This window comes from Anopheles coustani, chromosome X (assembly GCF_943734705.1).
Source record: "Anopheles coustani chromosome X, idAnoCousDA_361_x.2, whole genome shotgun sequence".
NCBI classification, from domain to species: Eukaryota; Metazoa; Arthropoda; class Insecta; order Diptera; family Culicidae; genus Anopheles; species Anopheles coustani.
In genome coordinates this window covers 6961840-6980070 of record NC_071290.1, presented here as the reverse complement: position 1 = coordinate 6980070, position 18231 = coordinate 6961840, and the positions used below count along the sequence as shown (strand labels likewise).

The 18231-nt window shown below is 53.7% G+C and overlaps 2 protein-coding genes across 2 annotated transcripts in view; both read left to right on the top strand.

The window, feature by feature from the left end:
* Positions 1 to 12202, top strand: part of LOC131268917 (E3 ubiquitin-protein ligase Ubr3) — a 60785-nt gene extending 48583 nt beyond the window's left edge. The window contains 8 exon segments of the mRNA XM_058271215.1: positions 2312 to 3778; positions 3780 to 3870; positions 3924 to 7673; positions 8011 to 8259; positions 8347 to 8774; positions 8855 to 8986; positions 9615 to 9754; positions 9828 to 12202. Of these exon segments, the coding sequence (XP_058127198.1) occupies positions 2312 to 3778; positions 3780 to 3870; positions 3924 to 7673; positions 8011 to 8259; positions 8347 to 8774; positions 8855 to 8986; positions 9615 to 9754; positions 9828 to 9945 (6375 nt within the window). The 3' untranslated portion in view covers positions 9946 to 12202.
* Positions 12203 to 13320: 1118 nt separating this feature from the next.
* On the top strand, positions 13321 to 16200 carry LOC131269122 (uncharacterized). Its single transcript, XM_058271446.1, has 2 exons — positions 13321 to 13539; positions 13636 to 16200. The coding sequence occupies exons 1-2, from the start codon at positions 13454 to 13456 to the stop codon at positions 15839 to 15841; spliced, it is 2292 nt and encodes a 763-aa protein (XP_058127429.1). The 5' UTR covers positions 13321 to 13453; the 3' UTR covers positions 15842 to 16200.
* The last annotated feature ends 2031 nt before the right edge of the window (positions 16201 to 18231 follow it).

The following is an 18231-nucleotide window of genomic DNA, read 5'->3' as shown; positions in this document are numbered from 1 at the left end:
GATTCATTGGCCTTACGCTGATGACGTGTCCTAAGAGCCAAGGATATACCGTACGGTGGTATTTGATTCGGGAGCTATCATTTCCGATTTCGCACGAAATGATCGGCATAATGGCGCACCATTGCATCGCCTCTCTTCCGTTATGGTTGCCGGATCATCGGCGTCCTTGGGCCCGGATGCAACGCAGCATCACCCGATAGCGAACGAAGGCACCACATTATCGAGTTGGAGAAAGAACAAGCGGTGGGAATGGGTGCTGGCGTGCCGATTCTTGGGTACCCCGATCGCAGAGGCAACTGCGTCGACGCGTCCGATTACCATTCTGCCATCGAACGTGTCACGTTGTTGGTGCTGTGCCGCTGGTGAGTCACTGGTCGGTGTCCGGTGGCAATTACATTGTTGCCAGTGTGAAGTCATGCCGTCACGATAGCGGCGCAAAGCGGCGTGTTCTACTTCTGCACCATGTTCTACTCTTGCGTCGTTCGGTAGCCTCAACCTGATCAGCGAACCCTCTACCATTCCACCATTGAATCATACTTTCGTAATGTGAAATAAACTTAAGCTTAAAAGGAAAGAAGTTCAGTTTAGCTAAACTCAATAAACATTACTTCACTTACAGATCTTCTGTAATAGGCAAAGTTGTGCTTTCCGTCTGTTATGTATGTCTCGTAAGTCCTAAAACCTTCCAAAGTACTTAACGTGATATTAGCATTGGAAACATAAGGCCGAAAAATGCACAACCAAATAGAGAATCACATAAACCATCATCCACAGAAATGTTCTCAACAACAGATCAGCAAAACAACTCAAATCGCCAGCGTTAAGCATCGGCTCTTAAGGCTCTGGGAGAAATCATAACTCTCTGGGGAGTTGTTTCCCACCGTATTTGATTAAACAATCACGTTTGATTAGAGCATTTTTCAGCGTGCGATGTTCTTCATAACCGAACAACTGAACGAGTGTGCAACGTTAACGAATGCAAAAACAGAACAGCAAAGTGGCAAGCTTACTCTGCTTTTTGCTCGTTTGTTTATCTTCTTCTTCTTCTTGGCGTAACGACCTCTTGGTCATGCCTGCCCGTTAAGGGCTTACGAGACTTGTTTCCCTGTTGTACGTGGATAGTCAGTCCTCTCGTACAGGGGAGGGTCCGGTCTCGGTTGGGATTCGAACCCACGCCGTCGAGGTGGTGAGCCCCGGCGCTCATGGGCCGATTTTCTAACCGGCGCTACCGCTCGGCTGTCGCGGACCCCCCTACGTTCCCGCGGATCGTTTGTTTATAGTGTTCCTGAATTTAATGTTCAAGCAACTCATATTGAAAGAACAGAGCGTTTTTGTTTTGAGTTTTGAACTAAAATACTAGCTGGATAGAATTAGTTGTGATTGCTGTTCACCGATCGGTTACTCTTATATCTCTATAGGTTCCACAACTGCAGTTAGTTTTGGAAACACTAACGAATTGGTAGTTTATCTTCCGGAGGCTGCAAACCTCAACTAGGAGATAAAATGCCTTTCAGTTTTGAAGCAAACGTAAGACTTATCGATAATGTTCCGCTCTTTTACTCGGGATATCGGTATCGGGAAGTGTGTACCTTATCCTGGGCCTTTTTTTCGCTATAGTAATAAAGAGAATGGTCTGTTTATCGGTTTTTACCTCAGCTAAGAGATTATTTTATTTGACTTTCACTGATCGTTCGCACGAAATCTCACCAAAACGTCTCGATTCGAACGAATAGGGGTACCTTATCTATTTATTTAGGTCTGAGAGCGAGAGAGAAATGTTTGCCGGGGTTTGTTTTTGTAAGATAACGCTTGATCGTGTCCTGTGATCGTCTGTTTAACGACTCCCGAGTGACATGTTGTGCGGGTTTGAGGCAAATATTGGTTTGTCTGGCCTAGCGTTCGTCTTGCCACGATAGGTTGAGCATTTATTTATTTATTTTTTTATTTTTTGTGTAAGAAAATTGAAGTTTTAGTATGATACAAATATTTACATATTTAATTCTACTTTCTTGCTGCTTATATCTATTTGTCTTAAACTAGTTTATTGACTTATGAAACTATGTTACGAATCAATTCATGTATTGATAAGAGACATTTAGCTCTTGTTGATATATTTGTATTGGTCAACTGGATGTTTATTCGTTCCACTCCAGCAAGCTCCAGAACACGATTTGTATAGGGGTCCTCCAGCGAAGGTTTAACATCATTTTTGGTATCTTGTTTGCAATGCTCGGGTATTTATTGCCGTAAGCCGTGTGTGTGTGTGTGTGATTGCCCATTTCATTTCTCCCTCTTTCGTCCCGATTCGCAGAGCCTCTTCTACGAGATCCTGTCCGGTGTGTGGGTACGCAACGGGCTGCAGATCAAGGGCCAGGCGATGACGTACATCCAGGCGAACTTCTGCAACTCGATGGTGGACATGGACCTGTTCTTCCTGCAGATCTGCGCCACCCAGCTGCCGCCGAACCACTTCCTCGGCGAGTGCATCGCGATCTTCGGCGTGGACGACTGGCTCGGCATGTCGCTGGTGAGCACCGCGCCGGAGATGGAGCACGACTCGATGCTCGAGGGGCTGCTCACCTTCCTAGCGACGCTCATCACGTCGCGCATCAACCTCGGCAACGACGAGACGACGCAGTGTATCATCGAGATCAGCGCGCTGCTGGCGACCGGCGACAAGACGCACAGCCAGCTGCTGGAGCTGATGCCGGAGCGGAGCGGGAACGCGCACACGCGCAACTTCGAGCGCTACCTGCGCGAGCTATCGATCTACCGGTCGCCGCCGGTCGGCTCGGAGAACCTCGAGCAGGGCTTGTTCATGCCGGTGCCGGACGTGTGGGAGCGCTACTACGACCCGCTGCACGTGCTGCTCCGGGCGGTGCACCGGCGCGACTTCCAGAACTCGCTCGACCGGTTCGGCGCGTACGTGAAGCAGGCGGGCAAGATGCCGCGCAGCGGCAACCTGTGGCCCCCGTTCCGGCTGCCGGGCGCCTGCGGCCCGGCCTACAGCGACCCGGGCGCGGTGCTCGGCTCGCGCATCCTGCACGCCACCATCCTCGTCATCTTCTACCGGGCCGTCCACACGCACAGCGTGTCCGAGCACATGCTGGCGCTGGCCGTGTTCCTGCTCGAGATGGCGGTCAATGCGGCGGGGGCGGCGGGCGGCGAGGCTACCACCTCGCGCTCAACCGTGGGCGACAGTGCAACCGGCGGCAGCGACGACGTTCCGAACACCGCTGGCTCGTCGGCGCAGAGTGCGGCGGCGGACCCGGCTGCCGGCGACCGGCGGGAGCCCTCCGTGCCCGATCTGCTCAACTGCTACCCGAGCAACTGCCTCAGCGACAATCTGCGCATGCAGGTGAACCGGATCTCGCTGATGCCGGCGACGCGCCGCTCGCCCGTGTCCTACCACAAACCGCTGGACGACCTGTCGTCGCCCCCGTTCGACAGCGACGTCGACTGGGACCTGTCCGAGGACGAGACGCTCATGATGATCGGCAGCAGTGCCGACACGGTCGAGGGCGACGTGCTGCTGGCCGGGATGCCGCCGGCGGCCGCCGATGGTCCCGAGGGCGGCGGGGGTCGGATGGTGCGCTCGTCGGCGCTCGTGCCTGCCAGTCGGGGGCTGGCGGGCATCGGCGTGCTGCCAATGGCGCGGGCTGACCACGCCCTCCGGGCGATCCACGCACCGCCACCGCCGGCATCGTCCGCCTCCTCGCAGATGGTAGTGGAAGAGGAGGAGGAGGAGGAGGAGGAGGAGGACGAGGAGGACGACGCCGAAAACAACGGTGGCGATGTTGATGAGGACGCCGACGACGACGACGACGACGACGACGTCCGCGATGGGCGGCCGCTCAGAAATCCCGCTTGGTTGGGCGACGGCAACATTGGCCTTGGCCACATGCCGTTGACTGCGATGCAACGTCGGCGGATGGTTCAGATGGTCTTCCAGAGGCGGGAGCAGCAGCGCGCGCAGGAGGCGGCGCCGAACGAGAACATGCTGTACCATGTGATGGACGAGGACGACGATGACGCCGACGACAACGACGACAACGACGACGACGACGACGCGATGGCGGAGGACACTACCATCGAGGCCTTGGCGCGGATGGTCCAGCTCCAAGCGGACCCCGATTTCCAACACCTTCACCAGCCGCAGAGTGTGCATGTGCTGCCGAGGCGGCGTAGCAGTGTGGGCAATGCCAACGTCGTCCAACCAGCGGAGGTGCACGTGGACTACATCAACGACGACGACAGTGAGGAGGAGGAGGAGGAGGAGGAGGATGAGGTGAACGTCGATGGGGACGTGGAGGTAGAGTTGGCGGATGAGGATGAGGAGCTGGACGTGGCGGATCCGGACGAAGCGAGCATGAACGCCGCCATCCAGTCGATCGTTCCGCGCGCGGAAATTGCGACGCGCCGGCGTCGCGGAGGCACCCGCCACCATCCCCACTACCGGCACCATCACCACCGTGCGGCGGGTGTCAATGCTGCGGCACTCGTGCCCCGCAGCGAGGGCGGCGAGACTCGAGCGGACCCTCCGTCGATCGAGCTGATGGTACGGCACGAGTTCGTCTCGGTGGACGACAATGAATTGGGCGAGGACGAGGATGAGGTGGAGGAGGATGAGGATGAGGAGACGGAGGATAATGATGGGCATGTGCCGGAGGACGGCGCTGTTGCTGGTGCGCAGAGGGTACGAAGTAGGCAGCAGAGGCGGCGCCGGCAGGAGATAGCGATCCCGTCGCGCACCCTCACGCCACCACCGGGAACTGACACGCCCCGCTCGACGGCCGGTGCCAGTGTTGGCCCAGGCGGGGGTACTGGCGGGGGCGGGTTCAGTATGGTCGCGCACCAGCAAAACCAGCTCCAGAACTACTACGCGGCAGCGGCCGCCAACCATCACCATCACCACCATCGCCATCATCATCACCACCGCCATCACCATCACCGCAACCACCATGCCGAGGGAGGAGGAGGAGGAGGAGGAGCAGTTACAGGCGGTGCCGCCGGTGGTGGAGGCGGTGACAGTGTGGCCACCACTGGGCAACAAACGGCCCAGCAGCAGCAGCAGCAGAGCCAACAACCAAATCCACAGTCCCTGCAGCAGCAAACGCCGCGTCACTTTCGCAGCCTCCAGGGAGTTCCGGGCCAGCAGCAGCACGGTGGTGGTGGCGGTGGCGGCGGTGGTCCAGGATCCACCCGACCCGGTGGTGGACACGCGCACCAACAGCCACTGTGGATGCGCTTCCGGCGTAGTTACCTTCCGAACGCACGGTACCGCAACGTGCCCGCAACCACACCCACTACAACGACGACGACGACGGCGGCCACGACGGCTGCACGCGACGCCATGAACTTGATACTGGGCGACGGCTGCAGCGGTAGCGATGGGGGTGATTGCTGCCCCGACACGATCACCATAGCGACCACCAGGTCGGTTGTGCTCGAGGAGTCGATCATATCGCTGCTGCTGAAGCTGCACTCGCAGCTGAGCGGCGCGCTGGACAGCTTCTCGCTCGAGGACGAAACGGAGGACGAGCTGTCGGCGACCACTTCGTCTGGCGGGCAGCCGAATCCCTCCACTGCAGCGACGGCCGGTAACAGTAGCAGCAGCAGTAGTAGCAGCAGTAGCAGCAGCAACCAGTCCCAGAGGATGGAACTGGACGAGGACGCGGAGGCGGGGGTTGGTGGTTCTAGTCAGCAGCAGCAGCAGCAGCAGCAGCGGTCACCGAAGGCGCCACCAGCGGTGGGCCGCATCTCGGAGTCGCGCATCGGCGACGGGCCGTTCTTCATCGGGAACCTGCTGCGCAAGATCGCGGCACTGGACGAGAGCTGCGCGGCACGCATCGACGAGATCCGGAAGCAGCTGTGGCCGAACCAAAGAGAGCGGCAGGCGGAGCAGAAGGCGCGCGAGGCACGCGAGAAGGAGGAGCGCACCAAGCGCGCCAAGGAGCGCCAGAAGAAGATGATGGAGGAGTTCGCCAACCGGCAGAAGCGCTTCATGCAGATGGCGATGGCGGCGATGGGCGAGGAGGGCGGCGCCGGTATGGACGCGTCGTCATCGTCGTGCTTCGGCGAGGAGGACGCGGAAGCGGAGCGGCGCCGCCAGGAGGAGCACGCGCGGCAGCAGCAGGAGGCCGAAGCGGAGGCGATGCAGCTGCGCGAGAAGGAGTACACCTGCATCATCTGCAACACGTCCGCACCGAGCACGGAGTCGAACCCGATCGGGCTGGTGGTGCTGGTGGAATCGAGCAGTGTTGTCGGCCACCGGCGGACGCGCTCCGAGCGGCTCTCGCTGCCACTCGGCGCCGACGATCGGGCCGCGCTCGAGCAGAGTGTGACGCTGGCGGGCGAGTTCAGCCGGCGCATCGAGCAGCTGCAGTGGAAGTTCGGCCCGACCTCCTGGTTCCTGTCGCACAACATCGGCTGGGAGGGCGGCGTGCACATCCAGTCGTGCGGCCACCACGTGCACCTGTCGTGCCAGGATGCGTACCTGCGCTCGCTGCACACGCCCCGCAGCCCCAACAATCTGAACGTCGAGCTGGGCGAGTTCTTCTGCCCGGTCTGCCGCCAGCTGGCGAACTCGGTGCTGCCGCTCAGCCCGGCGCTCGATCGGCCCGCCCCGCTCATCCGCTCGCCGACGCCGGCGCATCGTACGCTCGTGCTCGAGCTGATCGGGCTGTTCCAGGAGAGCAAGCGCACGCCGATGGCGTCGAAGTTCAGCGAGGCGATGGGGCGCGCCATGGGCAACATCACGGCGTGCACGCAGCGCAACATCAAGCGCTACCCGGTCACGCTGCAGAGCCTGTTCTCGTTCGTCATCTCCATCGCGCGCACCAACCTCGAGGCGGAGGTCATCCAGCGGGGCGGCTCGCTCTGCACCGGCAGCACCGACGACGTGCGCTACAAGCCGAAGCGCGACTGCATCGTCCCGCTGCTGCATGTGCTGTCGCTGCACGTGCGGCTCATGATCAACGACGACTGGCCGATCCGGTTCAAGGTGGGCGACGACTGGCCCTGGCATTCTTGGTCCCGCCTCGCCGGCCTACCGCTGTCGTACAACGCCGACGACGTGGAGCCCACGCCGACCGATCGGGATGCCCAACCGAAGCCGGCGGCCAGCTCACCACTAGCTCCGGCAACTCCGGCCACTCCGGCGACCGAAGCCAGACCGGCAGGGGGCGCGAACACCACCGGTGCCGAGCTGCTCGAACCGGACCTGGCCATGGCGATAGTACCGTCGACCGGGGGTGGTGGTGGCACAACCGCACGTCGCAACCGGCGCTCGCACACAGCACCCGACGACACCGATGAGGACGACGACGAGGACGACGACGAGGACGGGGTGTTGTGCGGGCTGCGCCGGGTCGCTTCCAGCATCCGTGGCATGTTGCTACCGCCTCCCCGCGCCGGTTCCGGCGATGAACTGACGCACGGAACGGACCCAACGCCGCCCAACAACACCAACAGCCGCCGAGCGACGATAGCGGGCAGCGGCGCCGGAGTCGGAGCGTCTCCCGGTGTCATCGCACCCTCGACCGCGAAGACGACGGCAGCGGCCGCCGCCGGCAGCACCATTCCCGACGGTGACGCCATTCCGGATCTCATCAGCGACCCGACGGCGCTCATGCTCAAGTTCATCCTGCTCGCACCGTTGCACCTTGACCAAGGTAAGACCGTAGCGAACGAAACCAAGCAATAGCACCATCTTTTGGAACCTGTCTTAATACATTCAACACCCAATAGAATATACATTTTCACCAAGTTGGCAACGACTGTTTCAGTCAACTTTGGGTTGAAACACTCAACATTGCTTTGTGACTGATAACAAGAGAGTTTCTATTGTCGTCTTCAATACAAACTTGTTATATTTGTCAAAGCATGTATTATCTTCTCATCGTTAGAATAATCGGCTCTGTGAGAGTGCATGCTTAAAGTCGTCAAGTGTAGTTTAAACGAATCTCCAGATGAATGCTAATACGGTTCTTATCGTTACTTCCATTGCAGCCTACTTCACGTGCATCGTGAAGGTGATGTACAACCTGCTGTACTACCAGATCGTGCTGCAGCTGTGTACGCACCTGACGGACGAGGAGTGCGACGAGATAGTGGCACGCTACGGCACCAAGCCGAAGCAGAAGCCGACGGTGGTGCGAGGGAGCGGTGTGCCGCACATCGGCGTAGCGATGGCGTTCATGCTTGCGCAGCTCGAACGCTGCCGGCACATTCGCAGCGACAGCATTCTGATGGGCGCCGGTTCGTCGTCGTCCACCGCCAGCGACGCCTCGCCATCCGGAGCGTGCACCAGCAGTAGCAGCAGCACCGGAGCGTCGGCGATGGAAGTGAGCGGCAGCGGGTCGGACACGCCGAACGCGACGGCATCGAGGCGTAGCGAGCGCGTGAACCTGGACGTGCTCGAGAAGAAGCTGCAGCGCCTGTGCTTGCCGTTCCTGCGCGTGGCCGCCCTGCTCCGCCACCACATCTATCACGCGGAGATACCGGACATTGCCGGGCCGCATCTCGAGTTCGCCCGGCTCGTCTACTTCCTCGAGCTGGTGACCGTCTCCATGGACTGGGACAAGTTCAACGCCAGCAAGGCGCTGTGCTTCCTGCCCGGCACCGAGATGGTACTGCCTCTGCACTGGTGCGTTCAGCTGCGCAGCCTCCGGCCGACGTACGAATCGACACGCTCGCTCATCGTCAAGCAGCACATCGAATGGCGCCAGCCCCGGCTGCTCGGTTTGCCCCGCGAGTACGAGCGTCTGTTTACGGTTGGTGTCAAACTGCGGGTCGAAGCCCGCCCGGCCTCTGCGCTCCAAATCACTGACGTACTCTTTGTTTCCCCTTTCAGTACTACCACGAGCAGCCGTGCCAGAAGTGCAAGAACGTGCCGAAAGAGAGCTCCATTTGCCTGCTGTGCGGCACCATCGTTTGCATCAAGCAGACGTGCTGCAAGGAGCAGGATTGTTGCGAAGCCGTACGGGTACGTTTGCCATCATTGCCATGCTGTGTGACGATCGTTCGTTCTTGAAGTGAAGTGGGAGTGTGATTACGACTAAAGAACGTGTCCCAGAGACATATAAATTGGCATGCAATCAAACAGCTCTCGCAAAAAGTCATCAATACGGTTTATACTCAGATGCGCTGGATACGTTTTATATAAAACAAAACTGTATCAAAGAAAAAGAAAATCCCAAATGACGCCAAAACAATCGCCTCAAAGTTATCTGCATTTCGTTTGTACGGTTTCCACCAAGACACGAAGATGTTTCATGCCAGGCTAACATATTTATCGGATCTTTAATTACTCTTCGTTTTTTTTCCTTTGGACTTTTCATCTCAGATCAACTGAGAACTCGTTTCAAAATGTTGGAGAATGCAATATTACGATTCCTATAACTTTATGCAAGTTGAGGCAAGCCTCTCCTCGAACCTTTTGAGCAGTTACATTACTTGGATATTTCTTCAACCTTTGAACCTTTGGTACTTCCATACTTGGTTGTTTAGCCATAAACAATTTATTTACTTAAATTAATTTAATTATTCCTTCGTGCCAATTTTAATTGTTTAATTGTAACCGTATTGTTCTCATTTGTTTTTCGTTGACACAGCATTCGATCAGCTGCGGTGGCGGAACCGGTATCTTCCTCGTGATAACGTCCACTTACATCATAGTTATACGAGGTCATCGGGCGTGCCTATGGGGTTCACTGTACTTGGATGACTACGACGAGGAAGACCGTGACCTCAAGTATGATGAAAGCACGTCCCTTCAGACCTCTATTGTGGTGCTAATCGTTTATTTGTTTTTATTTTTTTTCCAGACGCGGCAAACCGCTGTATCTCAGCGAGGATCGTTTCAATCTGCTCGAATCGCAGTGGCTTTCGCACCGGTTCGCCCACACCAAACACAACTGGGTCTGGCATCGGGACTCGCTGTAAGCCCGGAAAGTTTCGGCTTCCGGCCCCGGAAGCATCAGCATCCTGCAGGCCAAAGAGGAAGCGATCGTGTTTGTGTATGTTCGGAGGCCAAAGACTTAAGACGAGAGTGATCGACGGCAAAAGAGGGATACGAGCTAGGTTGATGCGACAGAGCAAGGATAGGAACGAGAGGTTAATTCCGTAGCGTTATATTTTGTGATGAGTTGTTTTCTCCTCTTTTTTGTTATATGCTCCTTATCACGGCTCCAAACCACGAAGCGATGGATATGATGATTGTAAAAAAAAAGAAATACCTGTAACGTTAGAACAAGATAAGGTGCAAGATCCAACGAGTCTAGCAAGCGAATACCATCATCAACTACGTACGTCAGACTGATGCCTTATGCTGCTTGAAATGAAGGTGTGCCGTTGTGTATTCAAGTCCATAACGAAGCACGACAAGAGGAACAGTTACAATAAGAAACAAGAGGTGAAACACATAGCTGTTATATTGATGCCCCATGCATCGGCATTTCGAGATCCAAGCGCGCCCATTAATTGTTTAAAATGGAACACTTTCGGTAGGGGGATGCCTGGGTTCAGTGGTTTTTTTGCTGACCAAATTGTGATATGTTCTTCACCACCACCACATGGCTTTACACAACTCTCCAGAACGCCACCCACTTCCGCCCACTGGATCTCCATCGAAATGTTCCTGTACTGATGATGGTGGTACCGGAACTTGCACCAGTTCCGGTCCGCTTCACATATGTACACTCTGCGGCAACAATACGATGTCTCGAGGCAGAAAACTCGATGGCACCCTCCGGCGCGTTGGCGTCGATGATAAAAACGTCGTTGTATTTAAGTTGTTGCTCCTAAACTATGCTTCGTCTCAGACAGATATTAGCTACATATATAATGCAAATGAAATATTTATATAGATAGAGAGAGATATATATATAGAAGAAACAAATAATGAACTAGCTAGACCGAGGGCTACAAAAGAGAGAAGTGTAGGCAGGGTGAATATGGGGGCATTGAATGTTGGTAGCAAAGACGAAACGAAGACGACGTGACTGAAGCAAACAGCAAAACACAAATCATGTTTACCGTTACTATTACTGATGGAACCATACTTTGCATATGGTGTTTGTGCCCTCCAGATTAAGTTCAACGTGTTGGTCAGCTTTCCTCTAGCGCTAGGTATATATTAATGCAAATTAATCTAACCACTATGTCCTAAAACCAGCCCCCTTCATTGTTCCCTTTCCTCCCCTCTCTTCAGCCACTTGCCATCGCCATCGTGTTCGAACGTTGGCTAGCAAGCAGCAAGTCGATTGCGATACTTCGTATCGCTTACAACGTCGTATATTTTTTTGATATATATACGATTATATATAAATATTTGTTTGTTTTGTTTTCCGTACGAAGATCGTGTTTATCTTTTGTCATTGTTATACCGCGGATTGTAATATTCGGCGCGCACCCAACAACCCCCGTGTCACGTTCTCTAACTAATCGTTCCTTTGCTTTACTTTCACATTGGAGTAATGTAAGCAGCTGGCAAAAGCAAAGATATATAGATGAGGCAGTAAGTAAGCTCGTTAGAACCGGGGCGGCGGTTAGCAGATCCCCATGCCGGATACCGTTTGGCATAGCCCTTAGCACGGAGACTATGGACTATGGGCAACCCTCTTCCCCCTAGTGAATGATAAAATAAAATTTTTAAGAGAACTCTGTAATGTAAACGTTTGTATGTCTCTACAGGCTACTAGTGCCTCCCTCAAAATTCACTCTCTTCGGTGGTACGGTGTGGGGGATTTCGGTTTCCCGTTTCCAATGCTTGAATGTTTACACGTGAAAAATGAATGGTACATGTTGGGTGTAACATGGGAGACTTCTTGAACAACCCTCTCCTCCATCTTCCCACTCTGACTGATCGTGCCCATTTTATAAACCAGTAAGGAAAACTCGAGACCGAGAGAAAACTATGATCCATAAGCCTTCTCTTTCATCTCGCTTTTAAAATGTATCGGAGTTCGTAAAGCAGGGAACAGAATTCATCGACCCTGCAATCGCTTTATTGGAGAGCTTATATTATCTAACCTATTGCTGTCAGCTACATGTGCAAATCAAAGTATGGTTGAAGAAAACCACTAGCGTCATCTTGAGCTGTTTTTCCCCAAAGAGCGAAAAAAAAAACACACCTCTGGATAAGGGCAACGATGAGAGGGAGGTAAAAGAACTTTCAAGTTCGGAACGGTTGGTGGTGAAAGGGAAATTGGAAACGATAGAGGTACCGTTTAACTGAGGAGAAGCAAAGGATATTGCATGTCGCATGCAAGGAAACGTTAGCTGCAAGTGGCAGAAGACATTTTGACTGAAACACTCGCACTATTCAAAACTGTCCAGACACATTAAAGCGAGGCGATGTGTTGTGCGGGATTTAAAGCGAGAACGAACGTGAAATTCATTGTAGTGTTTAAATGGAAAAGAAACTGCTGTTTACTAGCCGGAAATGATGAATAAAATGTCGACAGCTACTAAAACGTGATACATGGAAACGATAACAAACATAGCGTTTGATTTCTTACTGCATTTTGACCATATAATTCATGCAACGTCATCTCAACCACTTCTAAAATATTTTAGGGATATCCCTCATCAAATCCCAGCAGGGTATCGAAGAGGATTCCGTAGGTTTGATCTGTGATGTATTTCGTTCTAACTCGTGGGTTCTGAAGGTATTTCCTTCGGGACTTTTTACCCAGTACTCTAGAAATAAACGGAAGGAGCGTCTTATTTTCACCTGAAGCGTCTTAACATCCTTTTACCGTACAGCACTTGAACATCAAGTAAAATACTCACAGTGTCGAGCGCAAACAAGAGCCCGATCACAATGCACATGTACGTGCAGCCTCGGGTTTAGATGTTGAACCGCGCTGAAACGTGTCTTTCCTTGGAATTAAATTGCATTTCAACAGTTTCTGCTGTTTCTGATTTAAAATTAAATAAATATATGTTTAACGTTTATATTTTAAATTAAAATCCAGCGCCATCAAGGTTCGTACAACAGTACGTTCTGTTGTACAAATCAAGGTAATTGGAACGAAGCTTTGACATCCGGATTCAAATGTTAATTAGTAGAATGAAACGATTTAGCTGCTGTTGGTAATCATCAAAATGGATTGAAAATCTTGCGGACATCGAGAAAAAATGAAATTGTTCGGGTTGGATACTGTTTGCGTCAATTGAATATATTTTTTGTACAACCGAAGCAAATATATGACCCTCGTACAAGGGGATGACAATGTAAACAAACTACACAACTGGAACGTCAGACGAATTACGACGCAACCGCAACTCTCAAAAACATTTCGCAGAACGATAGAATTTGGCCGTCGTGAAGCAAGAGGAATATATATTTTTACGCATTTTTGTTGTTGTTGTGTTCGATAAGAAGCTATGTGCAGCTGATTGACGCCAATAGCGGAAACATTCGAAACACACGTTAGTTAGTAGCACGATGGCCACATTATTCTGCGGAGTGCGCCTGCTGCTGAACCGGTCGAACTTGTTCGCCAACTCCCGGCGACATGGATACATTGTGCTGTAGGTGTAGAGTGAATGGAAAACCCCTTTCCGTGGCTCTCTCGTAAGTAGTGCGTGTTGGCCCCAAATAATATGTGTTGTTCCCTCCCTCCGCAGGGTACCGGAAATCGGCGAGGATCTGCCAGAGAAGAACCCGCTGTCGAGTTTACACGGTTTGCCGGAGTTCAACAATGTTACCATCGAAAAATGTGTTGGTGCCATCGGTCAGCAGGCGATAGCGGTGGAGAAGAGTGTCCGTACGCTGGAGGAACGGCTAGCGCAGAGCGACGACATCGATGGCGTGGTGAAGGACATCATTCTGCCGCTCGAGGCGAAAAGTGCACCGCTGGAAACGACGTGGGGCATCGCGAAGACGCTCTATCTGGGCAATAGCTCGCGGATGCCGACGAAAAGCTACATGACGATCCACGAGCGGGCCCGCGGTGCGTGGAGGGCAAAGTTCAACAGCCTACCTATTTACCGGGCGCTCAAGGGGGCGCTAGAACCCGAGCCGAAACAGTCGCCGGAGGAGGGCGATAAGAAGCGCCCGGTGTTGGACAGTGAGTTGACCGGCGAGGAGCGCCGTTTGTTGCAGAAGTATGTGCTGGAGGCAAGGCTGAGCGGGATCGAGGTGCAAGGGCCGGCGAAGGCCGAACTGAACGAGATTCTTGATCGGCTCGCGAAAGAGCGTACCCAGTTTCAGAACAAACGAAACGTGGCGGTTAAGAAATTCCAGCAGGTCATACAGGATCCGGCGATAATGAAGGAGTTTCCACCGACGTTGCTGCAATCGCTGGCAGCCGATCCCAGCCAGGCTATGAAGGGACCGTGGAAGATAACGCTGCAACCGGCGGTGGCACACAGTTTCCTCGAGTACTGCTCCGATCGAACGCACCGCTGGAACCTCTGGCAAGCGGACACGCGCAAATGCTCCATCCACACGGACAAATCGCTCGAAAATAGTTCTCATCTGGAGTCGATCCGCGCGCTGCGCAAACGGCAGGCGAAGCTGCTCGGCTACGAAAGCTACGTGCACATGTCGATGGAGACGAAAATGGCCGGCTCGATCGAGGCGGTACGGAACGTGCTGGACGAGCTGCATCGGTACGCGCGGCCAGCGGCCGACCACGAGCTGACGATGCTGGAGCGTTTCGCCAACGAGCACGGGTGCCGTACCGCGCTCGACATCTACGACGTGCCATACTGGAAGCGGCGACACCTTGCCAGCGTGCACCAGTTCGATCAGGAGGCGCTGAAGGACTACTTTCCGCTGCCGAAGGTGCTCGGCGGCCTGTTCCAGCTGGCCGAGCACCTGTTTGGGGTGCGCATCGAGGAGCGGGTGGGCGTGGACGTGTGGCACGAGGACGTCCGATTCTACGACATCTACGAAGCGCGCGGTGGCGGCGGAACGAAGGAACCGATCGCGGGCTTCTATACCGATTTCTACTCGCGCGAGGACGAGAAGACGGCCGTGCCGGAGAATACCGGCTGGATGGTGGGCATCGTCAACCGGAGCGTGGCGCTCGATGCACCCCCGCTCGCCGCCCTGATTGGCAACTTCCCGGCGCCACTCTACGGTAAACCGTCGCTGCTCACCCTCGACGACGTGCAGATGCTGTTCAAGCAGTTTGGGCGCGGGCTGCAGCATCTGCTCACCACCTGCCAGTACAGCGACGTGGCGGGCCTCTCCAACATCGAGTGGGACGCGGTCGAGGTGTGCGGGCACGTGTTCACGCACTTCCTCCACGACGGCGCCACGCTGCGCTCCATCTCGTCGCACTACACCAACGACGACCCGCTGCCGGAGGCGTGCGTCGAGGCGATCCAGCGGCGCCGGACGCACCTGGCCGGCTACCGGCTGTGCCGCGAGCTGTACCACGCCAACCTCGACCTGCAGCTGCACCTCACCAGCGACTACTGGCTGGACGTGATGCGCTCGCTCTATCCGGCCTACCATCAGTTCCCGCTCGACCGCAAGGATGCGCACGCGTGCTCGCTCCTACCGATCGTGTCCGGCGACTGGGGTGCCGCCTACTACGGCCACGTCTGGTCGCGCATGATCGCCGCCGACGTGTACAGTGCGTTCGCCGAGGCGAAGGAACCGGCCGCCCGGCAGGAGGTGGGCCTCCGGTTCCGCGATACCTTCCTCTCGCTCGGCGGCGGCTGCCATCCGGGCGAGGTGTTCCGCCGGTTTCGGGGCCGCGATCCCTCGCCGACGGCGCTTCTGCAAACGCTCAGCATTTACAAACAACAGCCACACGGCGGTTCGGGTGCGGGCCCGTCCTCCGTCGGTACCTCCGCCGGCTCCAAACCCGAACCCTAGTGCAATTCACCCCTCAAAAAAGAACCCCCCCTAGTCGTCGCTCCCCGTTACAACGAAATTCGCAGTGTAGAAAAAATCCCCAGCTCTACCCTAAATTAGCAGTTTGTTTTCCTTTCGGCACGCATGGCGTTGCGTTTGAAAATTACGTAGTGTAAATCCATCTCGGTAGTGCATCATTTTATTTCTATTTACCCCATGTATATTGTTTGTTTTGGCCCGAGAAGCGAAATCTTGCGTGTTTTGTGCAATCAAGCGATGCACAATTGAACCGTTACTTGCTGGAGGAAGAAGAAAAAAAAATTACTATATTAGAACCCGTGTAAAATAGCGCATAGAAACGATTAAATACAAATGATTCAAAGACAATCTGTGGCTCAGTTCTATAACCGCATTTGGGGGGTTTTCCTTTTCGAATGCAAACCTAATTCGGTCATGTTTTCCTACACTTACATCCCGAACCTAAGTGGTACGTGTCATTGGTAGAAATGTAGACGAATATTTTTTGTTTGAGGTTGGGGTAATTAGTACAATCTTCCAATGGAAAAGTGAGCTTGTGTTTCATTGCACCGGCTGTTGGTTGGCTTGTTTGAGTCTTTCACGTCGTGATCATGCGTCACAAAGGGATAAATACTTCTCTTTTCTTACATACATTAATAATATTATTTAGAACTGTAACTGACTTTGATACTTCTTGTATCTGGTGGATGGAAATGTTTAAGAAACAAATAGGAAAATGGTTTATTATTAAAGTGATAGATTCCTTGTTCCTTGTCGAAACAAGTTTGCCAAACTCTGGATGGGTTCTGCCAATTTCATCATATTAAGAACTTTATCTTCTTACTCCGCCATTACAAAAGTTCATTGGAATCTTTCTTGTGGTTTTGACCTCATGCAACGAAAACTCCCTCTCTTTCTCTCTCCCTCTCTCCCTCTCCATTGTTGTGGATTTAATTCTTTGATTGTATTCTGAGTAGGAATCTACTTCTTCAAGCTATAAACTGGTATCATCGGGCAGTAAACTTGTATCGAAACGGGAGCGATCGGAATCTGGCGCTGTTGGCCAAATGCGAGCCTTCGACCGACTGTCGCAGGACCTTTAGGCAGGCAGGGGGGGGAAGTATTGGCAATTAGTGTCGAAAGCCTGGGACGGACTCGAGCTGAATGCTACGCATTGGACCGTGAGGTCATTTCTTCCAGCTCGGTCTCGGGGGCCGCTTTTCGGTTCGGATACACGGTTCGGGAAAACTGTCGGGAAAACGGCGCACCCGGAGTTTTTTGGCAACAGGACGGCCACGGAAGCAGCAGCACCCCTGGTGTACGCCGCCGGTTTTAATCTTAATCAATTCATCTACTCAAACTCCCCTAACGCACACACACACACACACACACTTGCTTTGCCTTTTCCCGCACAGAAAGAAAAACCTTGGCGCGTTACCGTCGTGCTCCGTCGCACGCAATCGTCCGGTTTGCCATTTCGGCGTCTCAAACCCTCCGTCCCTCGCCCTCATCCCCCCCCCTTCCATCAGCGTTATCGGGCCCGGTGGGGGGGTGGAGGGTGTCATTGAAAAGGGAGGTCACTGGCGTTGGAATTTTCGGCCCACCCCCTCAGGGTTTCAGTTTTCCCTCCCGTTTCCCTCGATATCTCCACCGTTTTGAAGGGAGTTTCGATTTTTCGGATCACCAACTTTTCCGCCCCCCCCCCCCCCCCCCCCCCCACATGCAGGTGTTGGCGTTAGTCTATTTGTTTAATTTGTGGCACTTTTTTTATTGTTTAGATTCGTTTTTCTCTCCTTCTACTTCGGTTTGCGTTTTCCATTTCTCTTGCAGGAAGGCGTATTGCGTCCGGTGAAGGTCCGCGAAAGGAAATGTAGGTTACGTGTGGGACACGTTTGGCGCTCCTTGAAGGTAGAACCGAATCGGGGTCAGAGTCCCTGAACGCTGGCTGTCGCAACTTGGTAAATCTGTGCGTTATCTGTCAAAGCACCGAAATGGCCCCCAAAACCCGATGCAGTACAATCTCATTGTACGCTAATGATTGCCCCCGTTCCACGAAATCTTTCCCTCTCCGGCTGGTAACTGTGACGGACTTGGCCGGAAGCGATGGTGGTACCCGTCCGTGACTTAACCCAGGGGTCGGCAAAGGCCGGGGCCGAAAGAAAAAGTTAGTAGTATTTTATAGAACAACTCATCTCAATTTGTATCGAATTTGTTCACGGTGTCAGGTTTGTTTTTCCCAAAAATTCGTCCTACACTTTTTCTATCGTATTTGCATTATTGATCGTGCTAAAATTTCCTAGTCTCAAGATTGCTACATTCGAGGAGTTTTTATACCTATTACGATATAAAATAAGGAAAACTTCTCGTTGTTGAGTAATGTTCGCTGCTGAGAG

Bases quoted from the DNA above. Each gene is read 5' to 3' on its own strand.
- LOC131269122 (XM_058271446.1), top strand. From the start codon at position 13,454: ATGGCCACATTATTCTGCGGAGTGCGCCTGCTGCTGAACCGGTCGAAC. The intron at 13,540-13,635 runs GTAGGTGTAGAG...CTCCCTCCGCAG, and splicing joins CGACATGGATACATTGTGCT to GGTACCGGAAATCGGCGAGG.